Source organism: Ictalurus furcatus, chromosome 14 (assembly GCF_023375685.1).
Source record: "Ictalurus furcatus strain D&B chromosome 14, Billie_1.0, whole genome shotgun sequence".
NCBI classification, from domain to species: Eukaryota; Metazoa; Chordata; class Actinopteri; order Siluriformes; family Ictaluridae; genus Ictalurus; species Ictalurus furcatus.
In genome coordinates this window covers 12,573,494-12,600,128 of record NC_071268.1, presented here as the reverse complement: position 1 = coordinate 12,600,128, position 26,635 = coordinate 12,573,494, and the positions used below count along the sequence as shown (strand labels likewise).

The window sequence follows — 26,635 nt, the reverse complement described above, 5'->3', positions numbered from 1 at the left end:
GGTCATCTTTGAGCCCCCCTTGAATAGCCTATGTTATGCCTATAACTGACTGCTGAAAGAATGGAACACTCTGTAGCCTACAACAAAAAAGTGCATTAAAAAGTGCATTGACAAGAGTGCAAAAAATGGTTCTATTCGGTTCTATACGGCTGATATATATGGGGATATATATGGGGAGTATTATAGTAGATATAGTATAGTTAGATATGTTGTTAATATTATGTTCCTTGATAAATTTAGTTAGTTTAAACTATACATTAGTTCATTTAGTCCCCGCTGGTTTTCCGCTCCCAGTCCATAGTACTAGTTCATGTTTCTTGTTTTGTGTTTTGACCCTGTTTTCTGTGACCGCGACTTTGATTCCTGCTTTGACCCATTTATGCCTGTTTGCCGATCGCCCGATCCTTTGCCTGTCTTGACTACGTTTTTTGGATTACGATTTGGATTTGTCTGCCTGCCCTTAAATAAATACGTCTTTACCTGCTTCCGTACTCTACTCCCTCACGTCTCGCGACGTGACAGAAACATGCTCCGGAACAGAAACAAAAACAAATGCACGTGTCCACAGTAAACATCCGAAGAGCACGTAGCTCGTGCATGCGCGCGCCCCCTCATCGAGGTCGTGACATTCGTGCGTCTCACTCTGGTCGCTAGACTATTTGGTCACGTCATCAAACATGTCATTGTTCGGTCAAATTTATTCGGCCTTTTCACTTATTCGGCCGAACACCGAAAGTGCTTTTTTTGCTATTTTTGGCCGAGTAATTTCGGTTGCCGAACATTCGGTGCATTCCTAGGGAAGACCCAAATTATTTTAGTTTTTTATCTAATTTTTTTGCACGGTGGGTATATAAGCAACTATTGTTGTGCCCCCAAAAAATGTTAATGTTCCTGCTCATTGATGAAGTGTTGACTATAAATATTTTTTTCTTTTCTGGTTGGTATGATAATACATGACTCAATAATGGGGGACTTAGCTATTTGAATAAGAGGTGGAGAATACTTATTTGAACTTAGCTATTCGAATAAGAGGTGGAGAATACAATACATATATGTCAGTTGTAAAATAAGTACAATGGATTATCAATCAGTGGATTATCATTTGCAGGGAAGAGACAAAGAAACAAACAATGCTATTTAGTGTAGAAAACAACACTGAAAGAATTAAATGGATGATTTAGAATATATGCTTGCATTTCAGTGTCATCAAAAAATTAGCCACAATATAATAAATACTTTTGCTTGTATTTCCTTATTTGTAAGTCGCTTTGGATAAAAGCATCTGCTAAATGAATAAATCTAAATGTAAATACACATATAGTATTTAGTGTGTAATTTTGAATCGGGTGCTTTAAAAGGACACCGTGTTTATGTGTGTAGGCAGAAGGATTTATTAGCAGTGAGTATTTTATTTCTGGTATGTCACTTATGTATTCTCACTAAAATGGTGGTGCTGGCATCTTCTACGTCTTCTTTTTCTGCTTTTTCTTCGTCTGTAAGACAGTTTTGTACTTGAGCGCAATCATGGCGTACTTTTATGTAACTTCTGCGGCTCCGGGCACGTGAACAAAAGCGCGAATCTCATTGGTCAGCCAGTTTTTGACAAAAAAACGAACCCCTTGATTTTAAAAAATTTGCCACTTTGACACCATGTGTTTTACGCCTGGGTGTGAACACTCTCACTGACAGCCATTGGGAAGTTAAACGAACTGTTTTTTCATGCTGCGTTTTTTCTGTCCCACTGTGAACAGGGCTTAATTGTTGATCTGTTCTGCTATTGGTGGTCATTTGGGGATGAAGAAGCAGAGCTTCATTCCAGTCCTGTAAGTGATTCGGTTTCTACAGTTACTGGGAATTCTGGGGCTAGAAACATGATGGTAGCCCAGGACTAATGAATCAGGCTGGTGATCGTCCAGACCTTGTCCAGAATCCACAGTGGAGTCTGATTCTTCAGTACTCACAGTGTAATAGTAATATTATCTAAGCTAAGGTCTAGCTAGCAAGTTGGCCATGATGCAGTGTAATAAACAGTAGGATATACTCAGGCTGGTAAGTCAATGGGCAACAGAGGCAACCAGTTGTCCAAAAAACCCCAAACGCCCAGTCTAGTAAGATTGGGCAAGATTTGAAGCTCCAACAATTTCCCCAGGCCAAACTCAGTGAGTTATTTCCTGCATCATGCAATGCCATTGCATAATTTTATTTTGAAATAATTTAAATCCTGATAGTAGTGTAGTGACCAACTCCACTAAATATTAGGAACTATAGAGCATTTTAATGTGGCCATTTCATCCTGCTTATCCTACAGAGTGTCGTGGGAAGCCTGCAGCCTATCCCAGATTTGGGGCACAAGGCTGGGGGAGGGCACAATTGCACACACACACACACACACACACTCAAACTTATTGACATATTAAGGACAATTTAGAGATGCCAGTCAGTCTACACAGCATTTCTTTGGACTGATGGACGAAAAGTACCCAGAGTACCCAGATGAAACTCCTGAAGCACAAATAATTTCAAATCTAACACCAGACAAGTGCATTCTTTCATCTGCTGCATACACTTCAGCCTGGTCAGGGTTGTGCTAGATTGAGCCTATCCCAGGAACACTGGAGACAAAGTGAGAATTCACCCTGGATGGGACACCAGGGCCCCACACACACCTACATTCACAACTTTAGTCAATCTTAGTGTAGCTAATCTACATACTGACATGTTTTTGGGTGGTAGAAGGAAACCAGAGAACCTGGAGAAAACCCCCACAAACATGAGGAGAATGGAAACTTCCTGGGTGATCAGCTCACAAGTGGACAACCAAGACGCTGTCGCGATTATATAGAGGCAGCAGATGCAAGTGCAGATTTTATTGAAAAAGTGTAATACAAACAACCAAAACTCTGAAACAACTATAAATGAAAACACTGGATATAAAGCAAAAGTAGGCAGGCTATGAGCAAGGCTGTGGAACAAACAACACACACACACACACACACACACACACACACACACCAACAAAAGCTTGACAATGAAAAAACAGAATCCAGCCCAACGCCTCAATTCGCCTATTTATACTATGCACTAAATGCATGTACTTTTTCATGAAAAAAAAAAAAAAAAAAACCAACAAAATAAAAAAAAATTCCTTTTGAGTGTGTAGCAAAAGAGTATGCAAGTACTGGGACACACTAACACATTATGTAATGGAAGGGAACATTGTTGCCTAGTTACGCACACTGTCACAGTAAACAAACCATCCGTTCAGCTTTTCTTCATTAATTATTTTTTATATAATTTGATATACCATTCCCTTGATATATTTTTTCACACTTCATTTACACTTCTCTAAAATGCTTCCTTCAGTGAACAAACCGTCACAAAACACCTCCTTCCTCATGCAAGGAATTGTGAGCAATAGCTGAAAAAGTGTCCACCAGCTCCACACTTTGAAAATCCATCGGAAATAGTAGACCATAAGGGTAGCTTTGGGGTCTTCATTTCAACATACTACGATTTGAGACACACTGATTCTCATCTCGGATACTATTTAGCACAGACGGCATGGAGATTGGAATGCAGGGCCGGATATAAGTAGGGGTGGTGATTAGGGGTAACACAGAACAGGTGTGAGTGCTCAGTGAGACATGTAACAAGGTCATGTGGCATGCAGGGGCTTAAAGGTAATGTAGTCAAGCGCCGATTCCAGCATAACCATGACCAACGCATAGTCTTTTACACATGGCATTATGAATGCGTCTGCAGTGACCACTTGTGATCATACATTCATACATTGTTTCAGCTGGACAAAGGCTGTCACGCATATTTATTACATCATGTCTTTCGCTTTATTTATTTTCAGGCAGAAATCGCGTGGTCTGCTAACAAAACTAATAAATGAATGAGAGATGAGATGACAAAAGCTATGAAAATAGCATCGCCTTTATCTATTATCCATTAGACAGAGAGCTCTACCTTTCATTGCCATTTCCAAACAGTCTCGCAATGATTACGTATTTTGCGACTAGGGCGATGATGCAGTTGATTATTTGGTACTTTGTGGCTGTCCTGGACGCATCGTGAAGCGTTAGCGTCCGTGCTACAAATATGATGTGGCCATATGCGTCCCGTACCACCTCGGAATGTGGTTCGAATGATCAGATTACAACGCGTCTTTGACACTCATTTGACCCCAAACCTGTACTTGGCTCTGTTCACTTGTGATCCGATCACCCAGGAGGCATGTTAATGCCAGTCGTGAATGGGGCCAATGATTCAGTGACTATGCAAATTAGTTCATGATGTCATCTGGTGACTTCTAGCAACTTGGAGCACAGATTAGCTGCATTCCCCCTGAAAAGATTGGGCAACACTGCACCTTTAGGCAGTTCTTTGGCTAAATGCCAAGCCATGTGTTTGTGCTGTCACTGTGAGTTTGCAAAAAACAAAAAAGAGAACGTGAATTGTTTCTACAGTGCTCCTGGTGTAGCTTCTTCCTTGCAGACGCCATACTATTAAGAAAATGACATTTTTCTACCATGTACATTTCAAAAGTTTCAATCGTGTGGTCTACTAACAAATCTTATAAGTGAATGAGAGATGAGACGGTAAATGAAGCTATGAAAAGCAGCTGCTTTCGTCTCTACTCTTATAGCGTCGTCTTTATCCATTAGCCTAGTGACAGAGAGCTCTACCGTTCAGTGCCATTTCCAAACAGTCTCACACTGATTATATACACTGTGACTAGGGCAATGATGCTGTCAATTAGTTGGGCCTTCGTGGCTGTCCAAGACATATTGAGAAGTGTTCGCGTTCACACTATAACTGTGACGTGACCATATGCACCCCAGACCTCCTCTGAATGTGGTTTGAGAGATCAGATCACAATGTGTCTTAAGCCTAGTTCATGCTGCACCGACAGACGCTGACCAACGCCAACAGACACGTTTGTCTGGTTTTGTCAGATCAGTCCGTTGACCCTCTGTGCATCTGTTGGCGTTGATCGCCGTTTGTTTTTGTTTGTTTTTGTATTTCGGTCATGGAATATCTGAGCACTGTGGTATGATTTAAACAGCAAACTCTGATGTAATCTGACCTGGGCATGAACCATTGCCATGACGATGAGACAACCATCCCTGGAAACTCCACGGATATGAAAAAATGCTAAATTGTTGTTGTGGGTAAAATGTCATATTTTTGGACGAATCAGAAAGAAGAGGATAAATTGTATATGGATGTTATGTAAATAAAATTGTTTATTTTAAGGCCTGGTAAGGATTATCTACTCTTGTGCTTTTATTTTAATCGGGGTCATAAGCTAACTGTATCTCATTTTCTGTATTCTGTTTCATGTAGTAAGAAGCGAAATCACAACAAATGTTTATAACTTACATTTGCGTAAAAATATTGTTCATAATGTATGATTTAATAATGGTCTTAGATTAAAACATAGCCTAATTTAAGATATCTTTCTTGGAGTTGTTGAAACTGGTTGGGTGTAAACCGAGCAGAATTTTGAAAGCTTTGCACATCCTCTGTCTGCAGTTCAACAACCAAGGCTTCACCCACAACCTCCTTCATTTCACTCTTCGTCTTTTCAGCCGAAGAATGACATGTAAAGACAATAGTAAAATTAAACATCCGTTTTTAAACCAGTCTGACTGTCCGTAAAAATAAAAGTTTGTCTGTGTCTGTTGGAGCAGTGTGAACGTGAGAGTTCTGAATCTAAAACATTTTAAATCCAGCAAACAGCTTTTAAAAGCTGGTGATTGTCGGCTTTGGTCAACGTCTGCCGGTGCAGCGTGAACTAGACTTCAGAGATGCATTTGACCCTGTTCACAAATGTACTTAGCTCTGTCCATTTGTGATCCGATCACACAGGACACATGTTAATTAGTGATGTGTCGTTCATGAATGATTCGTTCATTTTGAACAAATCTTTAATATGACTCAGGAATAACGAGTTGTCTCAGATTAACCAGATTAACGGGAATAACGAGTTGTGATTCATTCATTTTTGACCACACACCTGCTGCAACATCCCCATAGGTTCTGTACAGGAAACAGAAATGATTAGTTCATCTCTCGAGTCTTCGGGTTCGAGTCGTTCGTTCATCATGTCACAGCCCCACTGCATTCAGCCTACGTGACGATCAGAGGATGAACGAACGACTCGAACACGAAGACTCGAGAGGTGAACTAATCATTTCTGTTTCTTGGGAACAGATGTGTGTTTAACGTGACAAATGTGACGTGACAAAAGAAAGAACGACTCGGATCGGGAGGTGAGGTGAACTGCATAGCCTGAAGGACCCAGCTAAGCTATTAATTAATCATTTCTGTTTCTCATAATTTGGCCTTGGTTGCATTAGCCTATAGTTTATTTTTTATTCCAAATGCGATCAACGTTTGTGCAAGTACTAGATGTGTTGGGGAATTTAACATGTAACATTTTAATTATATTCTGCTGAAATGAACTAAATGACTCGAAAAAAAGATTCGTTCATTATGCTGAACGAGATTCAAAGATCCGAGTCAGTAAAATGATCTGAACTTCCCATCACTAATGTTAATGCCAGGCGTGATTCAATAACTATGCAAATTCGCTCATGACATCATCAGGTGATATCTAGCAGCTTGGAGTACAGATCAGTTATTTTCCCCTGAAAACATTTGGCAACATTGCACCTTTAAGCAGTTCTTTGGCTAAATGCCAAGCCATGTGTTTGCTGTCGCTGTGAGTTTGCCAAAAAAAAAAAAATGAATGTATTGTTTCTACTGTGCTTCCTGGTGTAGCTTCTTCTTCTCTGATGCCACACTATTACAAAAATGACATTTTGTACCATGAAAAACAGGCGTTCATTATTCATTCATTCTATTCATGCATTCAGATGAAGACAGGTACTATACAATACAACAGTTTTTCAACTTTTTTTTCCTGCAAAAGGGAAAAAACGTGAACTATGATGAAATTAGTTGTCAGTTACTGGTGTTCCACACAAAACCTAAATTCCACAGTAGCCTGTTTTAAAAGTGGAAAAACCCTGAAGGCGTTAAACTCCACCGCAGCAGTTATTTCCTATAAGTAATAGCCTATGACTGTTACTAACGCAGTGTGCGTGAGTGAAAACGCATCCGCACGTCCGCATCCACAGTGACGTTTTCTACAAGGGACGTGACTTTCACCACGAGGCGCTTGACCACTCCCCCTCATTAATATGCATCGCGTGACACGGTTCCGCAGTTTATAAAGCGCCGCCCCCCCCGCAACACGCCGTCGTAGCGGATCAGCTCTGCTCCAGATATCCCACCGGATCAGCTTTAACCGAAACACAGATTGGAGGTAGGTAAGAGTCACCGTCGAATTATACATTTATTTCAAATAAGATGTTGAATTGTAGTTAATGGTAGCCTGGTTTAAAACCTGGGTGCATGTACATCACTCAGTGTATTGATTTGTTTCTCTGTAATATGTATGCATTTCACTTTTCTCAGTGATAAAATAGGTTAGATCGGATTGCAGACCGTGTAAAATGTTTGTAAGGTATTTATACGTGTGCACTGGAGTTGTCACGCCCCCTGTTGCCTATAATGATGCGCTGCTTATAATGATTATTGTAGGGTTTTTTTTTTAATTAGACTCGTTGCTTATCTAAATAATAAGCAGCAGTTTATGTTCCTGGTAATCTTCCATTTTTAGACAGGAAAGTGTTAGATCTGCACCAGTGCTCTGAGGAAGGAGTCTAATAAAAGCAACAGTGTAGCCAAACCTTATCAGTTATTCTTCTGCCTCATATCCGGTCTCCATCTTCACTGTTATTACGCAGTTCTACACAGAATGAGAATCTGTTGAGACCGGGTCAGTTGTTTTGTAATCTTGTAATTCATGCACCGAGATCACCTGTTGAGTGCATTCAAATAAAAATGACAAGCAACAACAGGGTTTTTATTTTTTATTTCTTTTTTGATTTTTTAAATACATCTTTATTATTATTTTTTTAAAGTTTGTAGTCCATGTCCATAGTGTGTAGTCTAATAAGGTGCAGCTGGTCTCCTAAACCCATTTACCGTGTCACAGCGGTCTTATGGCTACAGTCTTCTCTAGACTTTGCAGTGAATCATAAGCGTACGTGCCGAAGTCCGTTTTGCGCATGGACATGCAGCTTCCGACACGTTCCTTCAAGCAATGCATCTTGGTCCATGTAGTCGTTTTTTTTTTTTTTCTTTTTTTTTTCTTCACCCTTCCCCTCTCGGTCATTCAATGAGCAAACCTCCAGTCATCAGGATGTGTATTTAACAAGTTCATATCCTCACCATACTGATTTTGATAACGCATTAAGAAGGTTGCTGCTGTCATTTGTCCGGATGTCCTGAGTATTACGTAATCCGCAAGCCCCGCCCCTCCTGTACCATGGCAATGACTTATGACCGAGGAAGATAACACTAGCATTTAATCAGACAGACAAGCTATTAAATTAAGTCTACGGTGTAAAGTTGGTTGCTTCTGTAATTATACATCACTGCTCATTGTTTTTACTGTTTTATTTATTATAATGTTTTATATCACGTTATATAAACAGTGCTTTGAACCCATTATTCTTGAAGTGGGAACCCCCAGTAGTCTGTAAAGTACAGCTACACTCTTGGATTGCAGGAAAAATGTTACAGCGGTCCAGGGATGGATTAGTAAAGCTGGACAGTAACATGAGCACCATGAACCAGTGCATGGTGGTCTGGCCACTCTGCCCTAAAACCCAAACTCGTCCTATATTACAGCTTTTAAGTACCCTGCTGGAAAGAAAAAGAAAGTCACTGAAATTTTAATGGTTTCCACTACAAATACCACTACAAACATTCAGCTGACTTTTACAACCATTACCATTATTGGTCCTTAACGGTATCCACTAGATTCCATTCTTAGTGTGGGTTTATGGGTATGCATGTCGTCGTCATCGCACCCCCCCACCCCCCAAATCCATGCATCTAGCTCCAGTTAAACAGTTAGGACCTAGATCTAAATGACTGTTTAGGATTGTTACAAATTCAGACTTGCACAGCAATACATTTGCATCTTTTATGTGAGATTGTTTATATTCCTTGGCTCATGTTCTGTGTTATGTCTGACCATGTAAAACTATGCTTGTGAACTATGCTCGTCAAGGGTTCATGGGCACATTTCCAGTGGACCCTGAGTTGGTAATCCATCTCGGAATCCAACATGGCTGGTTTTGGGCTATAAGGAAAATTAAAAATCTAATGGGTGTGTTGGAATCCCAAGCTTTATTTAGCATTTTATTCACTTTTCATCCAAAGTGAATTACACTCAAGCTGAGCAGATCTGGCTAACAGTGACCACTTGGCAGTACCAATATTCTAACTCTCAAACTTCTGATCAGCAATCTAGAGCCCTAACTGCTGAGCCACCCCTGCCACATGCTTTACATGCTTTGTGTGATATGACGATGCCTAAGTGGCTTTGTTCTAGGGGAATGCTTAAGTATTATCCTTCAAAACCCAATTATCTATTTGCCTTCCTCTATATGATGCTGTAATGGCTGCTGGAATGTCAATCCCCTGTTCTTAACCTTCTCTAGTAACGCATCATAAGAAGCAAGTAAAAATAGGACATCCAGTAATACCAGCAAAGACACAGCCAGAGCTGAAGAGTTGCTTGTAATCATTGTGCTGGGGAGACTTTTTTTTTTTTTTTTTTTTTTTTTTTAAATATTTCTCTTATGAGACTTTTTTTGTGTGTGTTTTCTTCATGAACTGGAAGGGATATGTGACGTTTAAACTGACTGTAGCTAAAATAACATTGAACACTGGTTAAAATATGACAATGACCACTATATCCAGATTAAATTACTACACAGCATTCTGATATGAGCGGTCCTTCTACAGAAAATGGCATCCACCAAGGAGAAGCTGATTGCCCATGTGAGCACCGAGCAGCCAGTGGGCTGCACCAACAAGGTGACTGTGGTTGGAGTTGGCATGGTGGGCATGGCCGCTGCCATCAGCATCCTGCTCAAGGTGAGACACCATTACTATGTTTATAGCACTATGAATACTGTATGTCAAACAGAAATATAATATTTATTGCTGAAGTTTACACCCCCCTTCATCTTCTTGGGGGTATTATTGGATATTACTTTTTATCTACGAAACAAAATGATACTTTCAATTAATGAAGCTTTCCAGTTACAATCCTGGTACAAAATCAGCAGTTCTCTTTATTAATGAATAAAAATATGCCTCTCCATGCTGTAGATCATTAATGTAAATTAAGTTAACTGGAGGCAAGTTGGATACAAGTAATACAATTTATATTATATTTGGATAAGCGTTTAGAATCATTTGTCATCTTAACAAGGTTTGTTTGGCCATTATTGCTTGTGTGGAGTTTCCCATATTCTCCCTGTGTCCATATGGATTTCCTCAGGGTTCCCTGGCTTCCTCCCACCTCCCAAAACAATGCCAGTAGGTGAATTGGCAACTCTAAAATGCCCCTGAATGTGTGCGTGTGTGCTTGGTGCCTTGTGATGGACTGGTGTCCCTTCCTGGGTGTATTCTCGCTTCACGCTTGGTGTTCCTCAATCCACTGTGACCCTGATCAGGATAAAGTAGTTATTGCAGATGAGTGATTGTGTATCTGTAAAACTCGAATCAGATGTTTCATTATTACAAAGCAGGGGTATGAAAACTTGTGCAAGGAACTACAATTTCACAACAGTTCAAGTTAAAATAAGGATCTAAGGAACTGCTATTTTATAATGTGAAGATGTTTTAGGAATCTTCAGGTTTGCAGTGTTGTACACTTGTTTTCCTGCTGAGTAGATGACTGGAATGTGGTGATGGTCCTTTTGATTCCTGTTGAATGAATTGAGTATGACAGACATTCTGGCTCTGAATAGTTATGGGAGCAGAACAAAGCTGGCATTAAGCCACGCTCCAGCAGTCACTCCTGTTCCATTTAACTCTATCTAGCAGTTATAAAGCAATAAACCATCCTACTCTACAATTAGTACATCTGGTGTTCACGTGAAGGCACAGTAGTGACTTTGCAGCCCAGCCTTGACAGTCTTTTGTTAACGATCATCTCGATAAGTCTAGCTGGATAGCTTAGATAAGAGCACCCATGTAAGTTGCATATGGAATGATTCTCACGTTAGGCTGTCGCTCCCAAATCTTCTCTTAACTGGAAAAGTTTTAATGCCCAGCCTTTTTAATCTGATATGTTCGGGTATAAATTAATGTATAGGTTATATTGTAGGGGAAATGTCTAAATGAATGAAATGAGTTCTCTCAGCCTGACATGAATAATCTGGAACCAGGGCACACTGTATGCCTGAGCTTTGCTGAAGGCCTAACATGTGCTATAATCTTGTACAGGAACTTACTGATGAGCTGGCCCTGGTTGATGTGATGGAGGATAAGCTGAAGGGAGAAGCTATGGACCTGCAGCATGGTAGTCTCTTCCTCAAGACTCATAAAATTGTGGCTGACAAAGGTGAGAGGATTCAGGTTGAACCATTGAGTGGAAGTTTAATTAAATGAATGCTATAAAATGTGCCCGGCCAACTAATGTGTATTCTGTGTGTGTATTCCAGACTACAGCGTGACTGCCAACTCTAAGGTCGTGGTGGTGACTGCTGGGGCTCGCCAGCAGGAGGGAGAGAGCAGGCTGAACCTGGTGCAGAGGAATGTCAACATCTTTAAGTTTATCATTCCCAACATTGTAAAGTACAGCCCCAACTGTATCATGCTGGTGGTGTCCAACCCAGGTTAGCACTCATTTTCCAGATCCTATTCACCTCTCAGCTGAGAGCAGATCTCTTACCATGCACTAACATATTAAATTATATTTTGGAGTCATGGCTACAGCTTGCAGTCCTTGCATATATTTCTAACTGTATTGTGCTTTTTAAAAAAAGTTATATTTTTATTTATATATATATATATAAAATAAAATTTTTAACTGTTTAATCTGACAGATTTTTTTTTTCTTTTCAGTTGATATCCTGACCTACGTGGCATGGAAGCTGAGTGGCCTTCCCCGGAACCGTGTGATCGGTAGCGGCACCAACCTGGACTCTGCTCGATTCCGCTTCCTGATGGGTGAGAAACTGGGTCTGCACGCATCCAGCTGCCACGGCTGGGTGATTGGAGAGCATGGCGACTCCAGTGGTGAGGCTTAAAACCTTTTTCACTCTCAAAGGTAGATAGGCAGCTGCATTCATGGTTTAAATTTTATTTCAGTATTACAAATCTGTAATACCCTACTGGGTTTTTATTTCATCTAAATAACAAACATATTAGAGGGGAGGGAGGGAATGATATGTTACGGATGTGTGTGAAGTAGGCTGAAAAATATCATCCCAAATACAGATGATGTATTAGTTACATATTTATAGCTTTTCTAGATACTCAAAGCAGTTTACATAGTATGGGCAGGGGGCGGTGTTGATCTCCTCAACCACCACTAGTGTGTAGCAGCCACCTGGGTGATGCGATGGCAGTCATAGTGTGCTAGAACTCCCACCACAAACCAGCTATTAGTGGAGAGGAGAGGAAAGTGATGTAGCCAATTCAGAGATGGAGATTATTAGGAGCCATGATGGAGAAGGGCCAATGGGGGAATTTCACCAGGACATCAGGGTTAAACCCCTACTTTTACGATAAGTGTACTGGGATTTTTAATGAGGTTGTGTTTTACTCTATGTAATCACCTGACAGTGTCACTGTTGAGCTGTGTGAAACTACAGTTTGGGTAGAAAGAAATCTGCTTCAGCGTTGCTTCATGCCATTGTGTGTGCTTCTTGCAAGCATTGGTGGTCATGTTGTGCTTGGTTCCAAAGAAATCCTCCTTAAGGCCTTTGATAAAAGCAAACAATCTGCAATGGGGGCCATAAAACACAACTTTGTACTGATGTTATTTTGTCCTTGAAATGCAGGTTGGTTAGCCCTGCTAGCTCATTTACACCAGCCAGCTCTGAATATATTGGTTATATTGTCTCTTTTGCTTCTCTTGCAGTGCCTGTATGGAGTGGCGTGAATGTAGCTGGTGTTTCCTTGCAGGGTCTCAACCCAGACATGGGTACAGACAAGGACAAGGATGAGTGGAAGAATGTCCACAAAATGGTGGTTGACAGGTGAGAAGTGCATCCTCAATTAAATGCCCTTCAATTGACAGATGCCGTGTAGAACTGAGGAAAAATTGACTGTTACATGAGTTAGAAAACCAGTTGTAACATGGCGTAAGCAGTGAACTTGAGCAATAACAGAAGTTATGTGAAGGCGTGACTAGTATTTGCCAAGTGCATGGTAGAACTTTGAGACCAGATAGTGTAAGGGATCATGACTCCTTTAGTAGATTAGAGGTTAGATCAGTTTATTGTGTCAAGATGATGCCAATAAATTCTAGTTGGAATTCTGTGCCAGGTTATGATATCAGCCATGTTTGTGCTGCAAGTCCGATTATACAATTATAATTCTTTCAGTAGTGTTGCAGTGCCACAAGGTGATGACATTTTTATTACTGATGACATTTTAGACACATTATTGCAATGATCCCATTCTGAGATATTGGTTAAATTGACACTGCTAGAACCTGCCAGCTGTCTTTAGTTGCAGAATCGCTAAACTGGTCTCTAGTGAGCATGTGAAATAATGTAAATAAATATGTAATGAAATGTACATTTGGAAAATTAAGTGGTATGTTTTAAAAATAAATGTACATTTCTTTTTAATCATCTGTGCACACACATAAAGGCAGATGGGCAGCTGTGTATCATTTCTGTAATCCTTTTATTTGTATCAAAGAATACAAAACATGTGGTTCTGTCCTTTTGTGTACTTTTATACTTTGATTGTACAATGTGTGCTTCGTATATCTATTTTTAGTTTGTCCACCATTTGAGGGGGGGATTATTTGAGTAAATAACTACCTCTTGAGTTCATTATATCCACGTCAAAATTTCACATGCACCGTTCATGTGCACAAGTGAGAAATGAATAGTCAATGCTTGAAGTTTTTAGACTGACTGTGTATTCTTTGTCCATGACCTAGTGAACCAGTATCAGGATGCATTTTTATTTGTAGAGACTTCAAAGCATTTCTGTAAGTCACCCTGGACAAGGGCGTCTGCCAAATGCCATAAATGTAAATCACCCTCTAATAATCCAACAGAATTAAACAGCCGAACTTATCCATAGTGACATACAGAAGTGCTTTACAGTCGCCATCAATAACATATCCTCATGCTAGGACGAGAGATAGATGGGATAAGTTCATGCTGCCATTGGAGCCATTTGAATAAACAGGGTTTAAAGACAGGCTCTTAATCTTGTATTTATTTTTTTGTTTGCATTCTTTGCTAGTGCTTACGAGGTCATCAAGCTGAAGGGCTACACATCCTGGGCTATCGGCATGTCTGTAGCTGACCTGTGTGAGAGCATCCTGAAGAACCTTCACAAATGCCACCCAGTGTCCACCCTGGTCAAGGTGAGAACTGATAACTGCTTATGTCTGGCTTGGTTACACACTTCATTATCAAAGCTCTATTGCTGTAATGGAGTTGCATGAAGCTGAACCCTTTGCTATATTTCCAGGGAATGCACGGTGTGAATGATGAAGTTTTCCTGAGTGTGCCCTGCGTCCTGGGCAGCAGCGGCCTGACCGACGTGGTGAAGATGACCCTGAAACCGGAAGAGGAGAAACAGCTGGTAAAGAGTGCTGAAACCCTGTGGGGTGTGCAGAAGGAGCTGACCTTATGAACAGTAACCTCTCCTTACACATAGCCTCACTCAAAAGTGATGCCCCAACATGTCTAACACTTTTTCCCTGACCCAGTCCTCAACTCTTCAGTCTGGGTCCGGTGTCTCCAAGCAGGCCTCGGACTCCTAGACCTCAACACTCCTCACTGTAACTTTAGAGGAGGATAGATATTTGTGTCGTCTCGAATGTAATGAGTAATATATATTATGGTCTTTTGTGAAAATGTGTGTTTGGGTGTTAATGCTTCATGTTGTCTTTCGCACTCCTGATGGTAGGATTTTCAAAGAATTGTATTTGAACAGGGTGGTCGGCCAGTTTGGGTTTCTGTATGGTATAAGTGTGCATTCTGAGCTCAACAGGCATTCCATCCTATTTTCTTCCCGATACAAAATAAAACCAAAGCAGTCAGCAAGAGCCACTTCCTGTGAAATCAAAGCTGCATTGTATATTTGGTGAAATGCCAGCAGCTGTATTTAAGGCATGCATTTTTATACACAATCAACCAAAAGTGCACCGATTTCACATTTTGATTGAACTCCAAGTAAACTGAGTTTGAGATCTCAGATGTACACCAACAGTGGAACAAGTACCAGAGACCCAAATTGAATTATGCTGTGGCTCATTTAAACCGCTGGCATTATCTCAGTAAAAGTTCATTTGTTTCTAATGGCTTGTTCATGCAGCATTCACACCTACTTGTGATATGTGCATGTTATCTCATCTGCAGAGATTATTTTTGTATATTTGTTCACGTGAACTGAAACGTGCTCCTAGTTGCATTTTACTGAGACACAGATCTTAAAGTGGAACCTGATGTGTTGTGGCTGTCTAGCATTTCACTCCTAACTCCCTTCACTTCAAAATAAAGGTTTAACTGTACAAAATCCATGCTTTTATCTCCTCATTTGATGCAGGTCAGAGTTGGAGAGGTGTTTAATGTTCAACATGGACAAGGTTAAACATTTCCTTTTATCACCTGACACTTCCTGCATTTGTGTCCATAGAGACACATCATGAGTCAAGGAAAGACTCACCATTTATATTTAAGACTCAAAACAAATAAGCATTGTTAGTGAAAGATGCTATTACACTGACTCCAGATCATCCTTCTTTTATTGAGCTGTTAATATTAAAGACTACAGATCTGAAAACAAAAAAGAAACACTGACACATGTGAGAAAGAAAATCCCCTTTCCTATTAAGAAAATCTAGTATGCAAACAAAATACATATAAATAAACATGATAAACCTATGTGATTTTTAAAACTGCTGCCAACATTTTCTTATTAATTCCTTTGGGACCTATTTAAAGGATTACAAAATTAGCTCTCGTCCCAAAGCTAATACTTTCACACTATACAGTCTCACACACACAATCACAAATTGGACAGTAAAAGGTACCACTTAACAATTGAAATGTCGAATTTGAAACAGTTACATGAGTGATGGTTGTCACCACCACGACTGAACCAGAACACGTCAGGCTTTGGTCAGAAGCACAGGAGTAAAACGATCTAAACGTTACAAAGTTCTTCCTGTCCTTCCCGAAAGGTGATCGTGTTTGGCTCAGAATGAAAATAAAAGGAGTGTGGAGGAGAGCAGCAGCAACTGACTGGGCTACATGTTGGAGTGTTGGTGAAAAACTAAACCCATCGTCAGAGCCATCAGATTTTGCTATAAAAAGGACCTATCGTAAGCTACATAAAGCTTAAAAACGTTAGTACCAAGAAGGCAGAACGGAAATAGAGATAAAATGAAGTCAAAAGACACTGAAAGGTGTGCATAACTTCGTTTTTTTTCTCTATGCATGAAGAAAGAAATCCCCACCTGTAATCTTGTCTCCAGTCTATTAAACAGTTATTGTGTATCTGCCCTAATTACTGAATTTAATCTGATTATTAAGTAAGGAATAAAACAATAGGCTATGTTGTAGGAAAATAATCACTTACAGGATGGTGTGATGTGGCCTGACACGAAGCTGGAGCTGATTATTTTCCTATAACGGTATGTTGCAAGAAAGTGTTTTATTCCTCTTAGACAACAGCAATTTGCCAACAATTACGTTAATTTTTTAAAAAGTCATCTTTTTTATCTGTATACTGTATATTTACAGTTAATGTAACAATTTCTTGTTCAAACTTGCATTCTAGCGGCTATAAACGGTCGGTACCTCATTATCTCTTGAACGAGAAAGTAAAAAGTCCTCTGTCCTGTAGATTCTCCGGTGATTGAGAACTTACTGACTTTTACAACGCGCCGACATTCGTGACTCCTTCCATAAATAGTAAATAACATCTCTTTACAGAAAACTGCGTCGTATCAACAATTATGTTAGCTAACAACGTGTTTTTGAATCTGTTTTATTATTAGAGGTTTATTATGTGGAGCATTATATGGAGCATCTGCCATACAAGTCCCTGTGAACATGCAGTTACTTTTGAAATGATAAGCTTAAAATGAGCGCATTAGTAGAAACCTGTGATTTGCCTTGGGGCTGGTGCTACTGTCAGAGCTGCTGGTCAACACCCTGGTCAACACCCACTGACCAATCAAATTTGAAGGTTCAACAGCATGGTGGTATAACGGAGATTATCCAGTGTCTTGTAATTTGGGGTGGGGGTTACACAAATGTTTAAGAAACAGAATACAGACAGAAAGAAATGGAGTTCAGATGGCAGTGGGGTCAGTAGAGGTCACTGAGTCCAGCAGTCTTCCGAGCCTTCTGCATAAGCGCTCGCAGCTGGAACTGTTTCCTGGAGAGCAGGCGGACATGCTGGAGCAAACACACACACAGCAGAGAGTTCAATGTTACACCCAGAAAGCTCAAGATGCTTTGAGGATAAATTTGAAGATAAAGAAAACAAAAAAAACAAAACAAATTAAAGCTGCAAGCAGCGATGAACGGGCCCTCGCACCCTGGTGCACGTTGGGGCTATTCTGCCAGGGATACACCATTCCATTTTTTTAGCACTTATATGTTGTTAGGAGTGTATCACAATGTAAAACATGTAATTTCCTATTGACAGTAGGTGACGCCATGACTACAACCGAATATTGGCATGTAGATGTCTTCAGGCTAGGATTCGTGTCAAACGTGAGGTTTGGTGGTTAGTGAACATTGTATGTTTGAGTTAGTGTAAAACATGTCAGTTCATGTTGCCAACAGGTGGCGCTATGATTGTAACTAAATACTGGCGCATAGATGTCTTCAGGCCAGGACTGTTATCAAACATGTGAAGATTGGAGCAAAGTGGACATTGTATGCATGAGTTACAACAACTTCCTTTTTCATGGCGAAACATCGAACTATGTCAGACCGCCACGGCCACGCCGTGCAACGACAACTCAAAAGCTTCGCAATTTAACATCGCCAATTCCTTTAGATTAGACTGACCGAATATGACCTTGATCAGATGAAATCTCAAGGAGGAGTCCGTTAAAGTACGAGGCCTGGAAACGGCAAACTCTGAGCAAAACTTGCAGAGAAATATCAAAATGGCTGACTTCCTGTTAGGTTAAGGATATAGCTCTAAGATAGTTTTTTGTACGTTTTAACATGTTACATATGCCTACCAATTTTATAACATGTAGGTGAAATGTAGCGCGAGGGCTGCTTCGTTGAAATTTTGTAGGTGGCGCTATCGAGCCATTTTGCCACATTGATTCTAAAACCTCAATCGGATGTAAATTTTCACCACTTCTGAGGGGTATGCAAAGTTTCATGAGTTTTCGAGCATGTTTAGGCCTCAAAAATGTGATTAGTTTCTTATCGAAATTTGTCAGGCCGCCACGGACATGCCCTTCAACAAAAACTCAAAAGCTTCGCAATTTAACATCGCCAAGGCCTTTAGATTAGACTGAAGGAATATGATGTTGAGCGGACTAAATCTCTAGGAGAAGTCCATTAAAGTATGAGGCCTGGAAATGACAAAATGTGAGCAAAAATTTCAGAGAAAAATCAAAATATCTGACTTCCTGTTGTGTTTAGGATATGGCTATAAGAGACTTTTTTAAAGAGACAGGTTGGAATGTTACATATGCCTACCCATTCTCGTATATGTAGGTGAAACAATGAGAGGCGCACATCGTTGAATGTTTGTAGGTGTTGCTATTGAGCCATTTTGACACACCTAACTCTAAAACATGTATCAGATGTAAATTTTCAGCACTTCTGATGTGTGTGCAAAGTTTTCGAGTACGTTTAGGCCTCAAAAATGCAATTCATTTCGGAAGAGAACACGGAAGAAGAAGAAGAAATGGAGTAGATACAATAGTAAGAGATGAATGAACACGATTGAGAAACATGAGGCAACCTTGAGAAAGACCTCCAGATCAATGACGCCTCGGCGCAGAGCCTCTCCGAGGTAGAAGATGGTGTCTTCGATGGCGTTCTCCTCCGCGTACAGGTTCAGGATCTGCTTGTAGAGTGGCGCTGTGGGAACAATGATATCATCAATATCATTGTTCTCTGACTGATTCTCCATTTTCTCCAGAGCCTCTGTCAGTTCTTCATCTTTCTTCTTTAAGAGCTCAATATTCCTGTCCACCTCAGTCTGAAAACACACAGAAGCACTAATAAGAAAAGAAGATACAAGAAATATCTACACATATTTTTTTTTTTTTTTAAAAAAAAGGTTCCTTAACAATAATGGACATTTTTTTGAACAAGGTAGAAATTATTATTATTATTTTTAAATTGGCTAAATACCACAGCTCTTTGGTGGTATATGTGCAAATGTGCTGGTTATTACAACAATAACAACAGAAAAAAAGTGTTTTTTTTAAATAGTGTTACTTAGGCACTTAAAGATGTACTACAGACCCATCAGACACATCACATTAACACCACCTGGTTGCAACAGCAATAACCCTAACCCTAACCCTAATCCTAGCGGGAGGCTATAATAATTTTTAAGATCGAGCCAGAATGTATTTTTGAAAAATGTCACATTTTGCTGTTGGGTGTCACCATCAGAAAACACAAACGCATTTGTTTTTTTCCCCCTCATACCATCAAATCGGACACCTTTTTAAGCCAACAGAAGACGATTGTGATTACAGGCTATTAAGAGGGATAACTGATCCTAATCGGGAGTGATTACGAGTGAGTTTATGGATATTGAAGGCTAGACCACCACTTAGAATAATTTAGCCACCAAGGACCCAATCCTTCAGGATCTTCTAGAAAGTGTTAAATATCCGAATAGCAGTACCTGACTTTTAGGAGTAATCCATAATAATAAGTGTATAACATTTTTTAACTACTGTCAATCCGGTTCCTAAAGCAAATTCATGATTCGGTTAGATTATAAACACGTACTGTCAGGTTGCCAGGCTACCAGGTTACACGCAAATCTTTTTTTGTTTACAAATACCAAAGGGGTCTATAACAGGTTACATTAAAAGGGCAAAACCCCAGCAGCTATTCGCTAGCTTTTATGTGCCATTGTAACAAATATACATAGTTCTCAAAAATGACCATTATAAGATTTTTTAATCCACTTTTTTTATGAAATAACTACTCATGACAGTGGCGGCTAAGCTCTCACCACTTCCTGGTCGAGCCTGGACACCATCTCCTCCAGCTTCTGATGGCCCTTCTTCAGATCCTCTTCAGTGCGCTTAAGTGCGTCCAGCTCTGCCTGAGCCCGATCCATCTCCTCCTTCATCCTCCAGCGCAGTTTATCACTCACTGCCGAGATGAGAGAGGCACGGATAGTGTCCTCCCCAATGGTGGCATCTCGACTCGGACCTGGAGACAAAAGCAGAGACATAATTCTGATCTGATGCCACTGTATGTGTTGTGAGATATCTCGAAATTACAGAATGGCACTGGTGAATTCTCCAATCTGATTGGTCTGAAGGTGTTGTTTAGTTGGTTTGGTTAAGGCATTGGGCTAATGATTGGAAGGTTGCGAGTTCAAATCCCCACACCTCCAAGCTGCTACTGCTAGGTCCCTTGAGCAAAGCCTAATCCCTAAACTCCTCATTTTTTTTATCCTGTCTTTGTAAGTAACTTTGGATCAAAACCTCAGCCAAATTAGATCAATGGAAATGGAAAATACACTGCAAGTGATGACAGACGTTAGCCTCAATTATTTTCTTATAACTATAGCATGTCCTCAGATGTTGTCCTGAGACCTTACATACACAATCAAGTCACTAAAATCACACTGGAAGTTGGAGATGGAGTAACCTCTATAAAGTTGAGGGCTAAGTTAAAGTTAATGGCTGTTTAGTACACAATATGCATTCAATCACATTTGATCACCTGACTTATGGTCCATGAGTTCTGTCACCATCGTAAATCTTTTAGAGAACAGTTATGATTAGAACCCTGATCATGCATACTGCTGAATAATGGCACTGGATCACAAGTGTACTCGACTACTAATGTTATGCCTTTGGTCAGCATGGTGTGAATGTCACCGGGAAGATCAATGCCACATTGGGAAGTTCTCCATGGAACCTTATCTTGCTCTCAGGCCTCTACATGCTCTCTAAATATAGACAGTCAGAGACCAGAAGGCTATAGGCTGGCCCTTTCAAACTTGACCTTTCCATCTCCCGAATCTAATTACAGACTTGACCTTTCTGAGCGCTCCAGCGAGGTCACAATATGTAGGTATAGGCCTGAACAAAAGGTCAGAGGTCAGGCAAAGGTCAATGGCATGAATGAATTTTGTGATGTGACTGCTAACAATATCGCGGACTCAGCTCACTGTACGCTGCATGTACGGCTTTATAAAATTAGCTAACTTCAAAGACAGGAAATGAAAGGTTCACAAAATGAGGACCGAAAAAAAAAAAACAGGAACTACAGCCTTCCAGCAAATTACCAAACTTGCCCACTGAGCGTTTTTCCATGACTGTGGTGTAATTAAATAAACATATTCCCAGGGAGGCGATGCAGAAAAGCTTTGTAAATAAATCCTCATTAAGTTATATCAAAGTTATATCAAAGTATCTGCCCGTGTTTAAATATATGTACAAGTAACAAATTAAAGGGGAAAAAAAACCTAGAAAATGTAATAGTAATGTGCAGCAAGAAACAGAATGGCTTGGCATAGATTCAACATGTTTATAGAACTGTACTGGATGGATGAACACCAACAGATATTCCTTCAGTTGGTCTTCTGATGATGGAGTGCTATCTAACACATCACGCTGAAATCTCCCACTGGACTTCAACTGAAAGGGAGATCTGGTAACAGTGAAGCCACAGCATAAGATTTACGTCTTTTTCCCCCCTTATTAAGTTCTCGCTTCCCTGTTGATGGGGCGGGGTCATCCTGGAAGAGACCACACCCATCAGGACAGAAATGATTCATCGTATGATAAAGGCGATCTGTTAGAAGAATTTAATTTGCAGTGACAAGGTGAGTCAAACCAGCTAAAGTTGAAGAACTAATGGAAAGTATGGTTGCTGAGTGGCCTCATGGCACTGTTTACAGAATGATGTCTAGGTCTGTATTCATATTTATAGTTTACAAGGACAAATAGAAAACCCTAGAATGTACTAGCTCTTTCTATTGGAGCTCGTACCTAATAGGTTCAAAAGTCATTATTAACTGTATTTAATGTGCTACAAATCACAAAAACCCACAGAACACCACAACTCACCCACAGTGGTGACTTGCGGTTGGGACTGGTAGTGAGCAGGACCCCCCGTGGCAGGATACGCGCTCCCTCCAGGGTAAGAATATCCTGGGTAGCCACTACAGCAGAGGAAGATACACACATTACACAACCAAACAGATACACACTACATTTTTAGATAGACAATTTACAATACAGATAGAACAATAATAACAATAGAATTTTGTTTTTATTTTTTATGATTTGCATTTATATCATGGTTTTTCAGGTGTATTACCATGGATTAGGGTTTGGCCCATAGGCTGATACAGCAGGCATGCCAGACATATATGCCTCTGGAAAGGAGAAGAAACACAGCAGCACATCACTGGTGGTTATAAGAGACCTCTGCAGTCTAAGACAGGTATTACACATAACATATTCTCATAGACTGCACAAAGGTCTGTTTTAGAGACACAGATTTAGCCCAGTTCTGGAAAAAATGATGTGTCAGTGGTAGGTTTAAAACTAAATTTCCATGTATACTATTTCCATGGCTATTTCCAAAAAGTGTCATCTTATATTAATAATAAAGCCATGGCCTTTATTAAGATGAACTGTGTATCATCAAAAAATATTTCGTTACATTTATAAAATGGGAGAATTAACAGCACTGCCTTCATACACAGCATGTTTCCACATGGCTCTCGAAATCAATCACTATTTACCCTTTTATACATGTTTTTACTGAGTTTCATCAAAGCTGATCAGACACAGGTACTGGAGCGTGTACATGTTTTTTTATTTATTTATGTGTTTAATGACGTCTTACGATTTGGAGGTCCTGCGGCCTGGAAAGCCTGGTAGGCGGGCTGAGTCGTAGGCCGAGAGAACACTGGAGGCTCTTCTCCAAAAACAACAATCATCACTTGGATCAGGCCGTATAGGTCAGACTGAGGCTGGAGTCAACACACACACACACACACACACACACACACACACCCCACTAGATGGATATATTGATCTATTGAAGTAATTTTATTCATAACATTAGAGAATGGAGTCATATTTATGGAACAGAATGCTTACTGCAATAGCTTTAGATCGATTACAGAATTACAACGCGAGATCGATATAGGATATGAACCTTATAAACCCTCGAGTTGGCTAATTATTAGGAAGTCCTGAATAAAGATTAGCGGTTCAATTTAAAACATATCATAAATGGCTAAATCTTACTACATCTGTACATATTTAACCAATAATGAGTGGCTTAAATCCATGAGAAAATTATTCTACTGAATTATTCCCTTCGGCGTCCTCAAAAAAAATCTCAAATGTCTCAACTTTCATCCATCTGTTTATCTAAACTTTATTATTAACTTACCATTTCATGGGAGTAAATTTACACTTTAATTGAAGGGTACATACATTGTGCCTTCAGAACACATTCATAAGCATTGCATAATTATGTCAAAATCAGTGAGATGGCAAATATATTTATTAAGCTGGCTGCTTCATCAGTACATGAGAGAGAGACGAGCGAGAAGAACATTCGATCATTATTATGAATCGACTGTTTGAGTGGAGGGTACCTGTGTTTTGTACTAACAATAAATTTATGAAATATTGAGAAATCATCAATAAAGTATCCACCTCTCATCTTACCATTTGGGGAGGGGTATAGGGGTATTTACTACATCTACTACTTATAGGAGCAGTATTACATTTCATTCTCTTCTCTGAACTGTTGGTGGTTCATCTGCATTTAAAACTATTATGAAGCACCATTTAGATACATCACTTAATTATGAAGCACATATACCAGTGAAATTGAACTTATAGCCCTCAAACTAAAGTGTTAAACAAACTTGCATTTATAAACACTGATATGAAGCACAAACTAAGAGTTTCCAAGAAATGAAGCCAAGCATAAAAAGGATAAAAAGGTAACAAGCTTGATCAGTCAATGATGATGATAATTGAGGCTTGTTTCCTCTTCTCTCCTTCGTGTAAAGACAAAGTCGCATAAAGCCTCTAATGTCACCTCATGGGTTTTGACATAGGCCCTTCATAAATTCTCCAGCACTGCTGTATAAAATATTCATGCAAAGCTTATGAATGTGTTATAAAGGCTTTATGTACTGTACACTGCCAGTCAAAAGTTTGGAGACACTCGACTGAAATGTTTCTCATGATCTTAAAAACCTTTTGATCTGAAGGTGTATGATTAAATGTTTGAAATGGGTGTTGTAGACAAAAATATAATTGTACCAGCATATTCCTTTCTTTCATTAGAAAACTAACATTTTATTTACAATAAATATATTTTTTAAACGGATGTCTCGGAGAGAAATATTCCGAAAAGCAGCCGATAAGAGTCCAGCGTAGGTGGGAACTCCTTTAATACTGTTTAAAAAGCATCTCAGGGAAATTCCTCAAGAAATCGGTTGAGAAAATGCCAAGAATACATTTCTGGAAATTCTAGGCAAAAAAGGGGTCTACTTTGAAGATGAAAAAATACTAAATTATTTTGATTTATTTTGTAATTTTTTATCACGACATAATTCCCATAGTTCCACCTGTGTTATTCCATAGTTTTGATGACTGTATTATTATAATAAAATGTGGAAAAATAAAATAAAAATAAAGAATGGGTGTGTCTAAACCTTTGACCAGTAGTGTAGGTACCCTCCAAAAGAAAGTGTTCCCACACACATTATAGTCACCTCTCTAGACCTGAGCTGGGAGTGAAATCAATTCTGCATTAAGCAGAAGGGTATAAAACGAAAAAACCTCATCATCAGATACTGGTGAAGGTGCAGAGGTGACAGTGTCTTACATGCTTCCATTCGTGAAGATATGGCAGGTAGATCTTGCCGTTTGCATCGATATGTTTCCCGGTCTTGATCATCATCGCGCTCGTTGGTTTTACGAAACAAATGGGCGGGTTGTAGGGGTATGTGTCCAACAGCCATAGACACACAGGAATATTGTATACGTTTCCTATAGAGTGTAATGGCAGATGAGCGTTTACAATGTGAATTAAGTAAAAATATGTTTACGTTTAGGAAGGTGGGCTTGTCAGAGTGGTTTATACCTCTGTAGCTCACCGGCACTGTCCCAGTTAAACTCATTAGCTCCCTTGTTGATCCATCATTGAAAACTAGGAAAAAAATAGAAGAAAATAAGTCCTATAAAGTTTAACAAAAAAAAATATGTACACAATTTCCTACTTACAAGACAAGCATAAGACAAGTTTTGGTGTGACATTTACTTCTTCAGTCTTGTACTGGAGCTATGGGGGTTAAGTAAGGAATAAAACACTACAAGGCATGATGTTATTGGAAAACAATTTTTACCACTCCAAAGTTGATTCTTTTCCTCAAACATCACGCTCCAAAAAGGTTTATTCTTCTTGTATTTCATCATACTTTTTATCTGTTTATAGTTACATTTAACATTGCGAAATGTCCACAACATAAGTTAGCGCCACATGCATTAGATAATACATACAGCTCCACTGTAGACTTAAATTTGTAAATACAGTCTTTCCTTCCTATTTTACAAAATCAGATATGTTGATATACAGTACATGATGAGTACGGAGCAAGCATTATATGAGATTTCCATTAATTGCTATATACATTACTCTCAAAGTGCAAAACTAAAGAAACAAATGTCTCACACCACACTGGAGTGCCACTGACCAAGTACATTTGGGGTACGGCAAACATTGTGCTTGAGCTTTACAATACCATTACTATAACCACAGGGTAATAACATTAGACGACGGATCAACGCTTACCATAAGCATCCATCAGCGGTTTAAGGTCTTTGTATTGCAGGATAACATTTGTGATCTCACGAACTGTCAGGTCACGATATTTGTATTGCTGGATGAAAGATAAAGATAAGCAGAGTCATATTTGGTTAAAGAGAAGTCACAGTAATTATACTGAGAAGCCTGATGTCTTCCCAATCTGCAATATATCAAGATATATTAACGTCACGAAAGACTTTTCTCTTATTGTGGGTATCGGCATGCAGTTATAACTCCAATGATGAAGTGCTGAACAAGCAATGGACTGCATGTTAAAATCTTTTTGTACTGTTCATTATTTTAGCCTCCTTTTCCCTCATTAAATACAGCAAGCGTGTGTAACTTTAAAAAAAAAAAAAAAATATATATATATATATATATATATATATATATATATATATATATATATATATATATATACTGAATTTGTTTATTATCCAATAACACAACCCAAACTGATT

The 26,635-nt window shown here is 39.4% G+C and overlaps 2 protein-coding genes across 3 annotated transcripts in view; one reads left to right on the top strand and one right to left on the bottom strand.

Annotated features, from left to right (window-relative positions):
* The first annotated feature begins 7,240 nt into the window (after nt 1–7,240).
* ldha (lactate dehydrogenase A4) lies at nt 7,241–15,657 on the top strand. Of its 2 annotated transcripts, none has more exons than XM_053641593.1 (8): nt 7,241–7,339; nt 9,898–10,029; nt 11,389–11,506; nt 11,607–11,780; nt 12,010–12,183; nt 13,031–13,148; nt 14,377–14,500; nt 14,608–15,657. In XM_053641593.1, exons 2-8 carry the CDS (start codon nt 9,901–9,903, stop codon nt 14,770–14,772), a joined length of 1,002 nt encoding a protein of 333 aa, XP_053497568.1. In that variant the 5' UTR covers nt 7,241–7,339; nt 9,898–9,900; the 3' UTR covers nt 14,773–15,657. The 2 variants fall into 2 exon arrangements, with proteins under 2 accessions (XP_053497568.1, XP_053497569.1); XM_053641594.1 differs by having other exon boundaries at nt 7,241–7,343.
* A 211-nt stretch (nt 15,658–15,868) lies between these two features.
* The window catches only part of LOC128618137 (tumor susceptibility gene 101 protein-like), a 13,368-nt gene continuing 2,601 nt past the window's right edge, over nt 15,869–26,635 (bottom strand). Inside the window, exons 2-10 of the mRNA XM_053641592.1 lie at nt 26,160–26,247; nt 25,452–25,517; nt 25,194–25,357; nt 23,184–23,310; nt 22,650–22,707; nt 22,397–22,491; nt 20,323–20,525; nt 19,087–19,326; nt 15,869–17,546 (exon numbers count right to left, since the gene is read on the bottom strand). Coding sequence (XP_053497567.1) covers nt 17,457–17,546; nt 19,087–19,326; nt 20,323–20,525; nt 22,397–22,491; nt 22,650–22,707; nt 23,184–23,310; nt 25,194–25,357; nt 25,452–25,517; nt 26,160–26,247 — 1,131 coding nt within the window. The 3' untranslated portion in view covers nt 15,869–17,456. The remainder of the gene's footprint in view (nt 17,547–19,086; nt 19,327–20,322; nt 20,526–22,396; nt 22,492–22,649; nt 22,708–23,183; nt 23,311–25,193; nt 25,358–25,451; nt 25,518–26,159; nt 26,248–26,635) is intronic.